This window comes from Hevea brasiliensis, chromosome 16, assembly GCF_030052815.1.
Source record: "Hevea brasiliensis isolate MT/VB/25A 57/8 chromosome 16, ASM3005281v1, whole genome shotgun sequence".
NCBI lineage: Eukaryota > Viridiplantae > Streptophyta > Magnoliopsida > Malpighiales > Euphorbiaceae > Hevea > Hevea brasiliensis.
In genome coordinates this window covers 13,710,171-13,714,019 of record NC_079508.1, presented here as the reverse complement: position 1 = coordinate 13,714,019, position 3,849 = coordinate 13,710,171, and the positions used below count along the sequence as shown (strand labels likewise).

Genomic DNA, 3,849 nt, shown 5'->3' with positions numbered 1-3,849 from the left:
CTTGCTATGGGTCCTAAGTTTCCTTAAGAGTTTTTCCTCTTCCATCTTATTCAGGCTAGCATTTAAAATAATAAGATATTTAGAGTTACAGTCCAAGAATGTGTACCTATGGAGGGAAGAAGTTTCAATTCTACCTATTTTGTCTCTTTTTGTGACTTGCTTTTGGGTTGCTCTTCCTGTAATTTTTTCACTAGTAGTGCTTGAGCCAGAGGTAGAGGTGGGTTAGCTTCTAAAGATTTTGCATAGTCTACAATTTCTTTATTTTCATCCTCCACTGTGTGGCTGTGCACTATGCAAGCTTCAAGAGGGTCTTCGAGATATCTCTTTTAAAACTCCTCCTCTACTAGCTTGTCTATAATGTCAACCCTTGAACATTTATCAGATTCAGATTTATACTTCATTGTTCTACACAGGTTGAATTCCACTTCTTCATCTCCCACTTTGAGAGTTAACCGCCCGTTTTTGACATTTATAATCGCTCCAGCAGTTGCCAAGAAAGGCCTTCCCAATAGTATGAGAATCTGAACATCTTCTTCCATCTCCAGGATAATAAAATCTATAGGAATGAAGAATTTTCCTACTTTGATAGGGATGTTCTCCAAGATGCCAACTGGATACTTGACAGACCTGTCTGCTAGTTATAATGAGATAGTAGCTGGTCTCAGTTCTCCAACATTCATCTTTTGGCATATAGATAGAGGCATCAGGCTCACACTAGCTCCCAGATCACAAAGGGCTTTATCGATGTTCATATTACTATTGAGGCATGATATAGAGAAGCTTCCAGGATCTTTTAACTTTGAAGGTAGCTTGTTTTGCAAGATGGTGCTGCATTCCTCTATTAAAGCCACTGTCTCATAGTCTTCCAACCTTCTTTTCTTGAAAAGAATTTCCTTTAAAAATTTTGCATAAGATGGAATTTGAGATAGTCTTCTATAAAAGGAATGTTGATATAAAGTTTCTGCAAAACTTCTAAAAATTTTTCAAACTGCTTGTTCAATTTGGCTTTTTGGAACCTTTGAGGAAAAGGTAGAAGAGGTTGGTAAGGTTCTAGTAATTTCTTTTTCTTTCCTTTCTCCTCTTCCTTCTCTTCTTCAACTTGCTTCTCTTTCTCTTCTAATTAGCTGTCAAAATTTCCATAAGTTTCTTCTTTCTACTTTTATTTTTCTTTTGATTTTTGTTCTTGTAGTATTCTCCCACTCCTCAATGTAACTGCCTTGCAATGTTCCTTAGGGTTCATCTCCTGTTGACTTGGCAATTTTTCAATCTGTTTGCTTGAAGAGCCAACTTGCTAAGCATCTTATTATGGGTGGCCAATTGATCTACTTTAGATGCTAATTGTTTAATCATCTCATTTTGCTGTTATTGTGCTACCAAAAAGCTTTCCATTATAAATTCCATGGTCAACTTGGATTCTGGCTATTAAGGTTGAGGTGGTGGCTACTGTACTAAATTTTAACCTCTATTTTGGAAACTCAGTGGCGGCGGTTGTATCCCTGCTGTTTATTTATTGGCTAATTTTACAGATTTTGTAAATTGGACCATGAGAAATGGGGTAGTTCCTCCATCTAGGATTATAAATATTTAAATAAGGGTTATTAACCTATCTCTAGTTGAAGTTCCCTCCATTGTTCACATATTTCAGCTGCTTTATTGAAGGCTTACTGTAATGACTGCATTCTGAAGTTACATGACCTCCCCCACAGCTTTCGCAGTATTGATTGCTTGATCCCACTACATTGGCCTGCATCCTGTTAAGCTTTTTTGTAAGCTAGTCAAACTGGGCATTAATCATGCTAAGGGCATCTAATTCTAGGATCCCTGCTGTCCTTCTTACATCTCCCCTCTCATTTGACCACTTTATGTTATGATATGTAACCCTTTTTAGCAATTCCAAAGCTTCAGTCATTGTTTTCTCCATCAGGTCCCCCCCTGCTACTGAATCAATTGACCTCCTTATCGATGGTAGCAATCCATTATAAAAATTTTAAACAAAGAGCCAATCTTCTATGCCATGGTGTGGACATTCCCTTTGAAGGTCTTTAAATCTCTCCCATGCATCATAGAGTGACTCTCCTTCTTTTTATCTGAAAGTGTTCAAATCTAGCCACAATTTTGTAGTTTTCGTAGGTGGAAAATACCTTACTGGGAAGGCTTGTGAAAGATCCTCTCAGGTGGTGAATGTTCTAGCTGGTTGAGAAAGTAGCCACTTTCTTGCCTTATCTCAAAGTGAGAATGGGAATGCTCGGAGTCTAATAGCTTGATCAAAGACCCCATTCAGTTTAAAAGTGTCATGCAAAGTGAGAAAGCACTGGAGGTGATAATGTGGATCTTTCATGGGTAAGCCTCTAAATCGGATTTGCTAAATCATTTAAAGCCATACTGGTTTGAGTTCAAAATTGTTGGCTTCAATTGTAGGCCCGGTAATGCTAGATTGGAATCCTTGGATAGTCAAGATAGTCAAAGCTCTATAGTCCCTCAGGGGTTTTGGTTTGTTATTATTGTTGGCCATGACTAGAGTTTTAAGAATTTCAGGTTCTAGTGCTGGCTCTTGGTTTCTCCTTTCTCTCATGATGGTTCTTAGAGTCTTATCTATTTTAGGATCCAATTTAAGCAATTCTTCATTAGGTTTAGTTGTTCTAGTCATAAACTAAATTTAACAACTTGAAAAAGAAAACAAAAGTTAAAATTAAATTAGCTAATCTAAAATAATGAAAATAAATGTTTAAATTAGCCAAATTGCCTATCATTACTAAATTCCCTGGCAATGGTGTTAAAAACTTGTTTGCTAGTTTTACAACCACATAATTGTACGGATCGCTAATAAGTAATAAAGTAATGAGTAGAGTATCATTCCCACAAGAAATTTATAAGTGTAAGTATAAAGCTAGACAATAATTTTGACTGTTTAAACTACTAAAAGTTATGAGAGAATGAAATTTAAACTAATGCTGAATAACTACTAGAAATAAAGGAAAATAAATCCAAGAACTTAAAGAGAATTTTTCTTGGATAGACAATTTTAGAATTAAGATTTCACACCTTAACCCTATTATGATTTTAACTTTGTTTTATCAATGAAATGAGTGTTATTACTTTAATGGAAATTAATCCTAAAGTATCCTAGCCCCTCTCTCAAGATATCTAAGGTGTATTTTAATTAATTTGAACCCCACTTTCGCAGCGATTATTCCTAATTAGAATCCCTTAAGGTTTGTGATTAATTATGGAGTTCCACAAAGGTCATCAGCCTATCTCTAGATCTGATTCTCTAAATTCAAAATTTTGATTTTTCGATATTAATCTTCTCCTTTTAGTTCTTTAATTAATGGCTTAAATCATAGCTAAGTGGGTACCAACACATAGCATGCATTAAGAATACAAGAAATTAAATCAAAGCTCAAAACTCAATTCCATAAAATTCAACATATATCCATAATAGAAATTAAGAATGCTACTCTCCTAATTCTAGAATTAAAGGAACTAATCACTCAAGGTGAGTTTAACAAACATAATGTAATCAAAATAAGAGAACACAAAATCAGTCTAAAGAATTAGAACAAAAGAATCGAGAGAAAGATTCTGTAGCTTTGAACTTATAGAACTTTGGCTGAAAAATCTCTTCCTTGGTGTGGATGCAATCCTCCTTCAAGATGGCTTAGGAATTAGGGTTTTCTGAAAGTCTTCTGTCAAAGGTTTTCCCTTTTCTCTTTTCTCCTCTTTTTCCTTTCAAAAGAAAATTAATTCCTCTCTCCTTTTATGCTCTCTACTTGCTCTTATTTATATTGGGTGTCCTAGGGTTAAGTGTTAAAGTCTTAAGGGTAGTAGAAGTTTAAATGGCATGCCAAA

General features: G+C 35.2%; 1 protein-coding gene across 1 annotated transcript; it reads right to left on the bottom strand.

Annotated features, from left to right (window-relative positions):
• Positions 1–326: 326 nt before the first annotated feature.
• On the bottom strand, positions 327–2,277 carry LOC131174588 (uncharacterized). Its single transcript, XM_058138343.1, has 3 exons — positions 2,147–2,277; positions 716–933; positions 327–631 (listed from the first exon to the last, which is right to left on the bottom strand). The coding sequence occupies exons 1-3, from the start codon at positions 2,275–2,277 to the stop codon at positions 327–329; spliced, it is 654 nt and encodes a 217-aa protein (XP_057994326.1).
• Between the last annotated feature and the right edge of the window lie 1,572 nt (positions 2,278–3,849).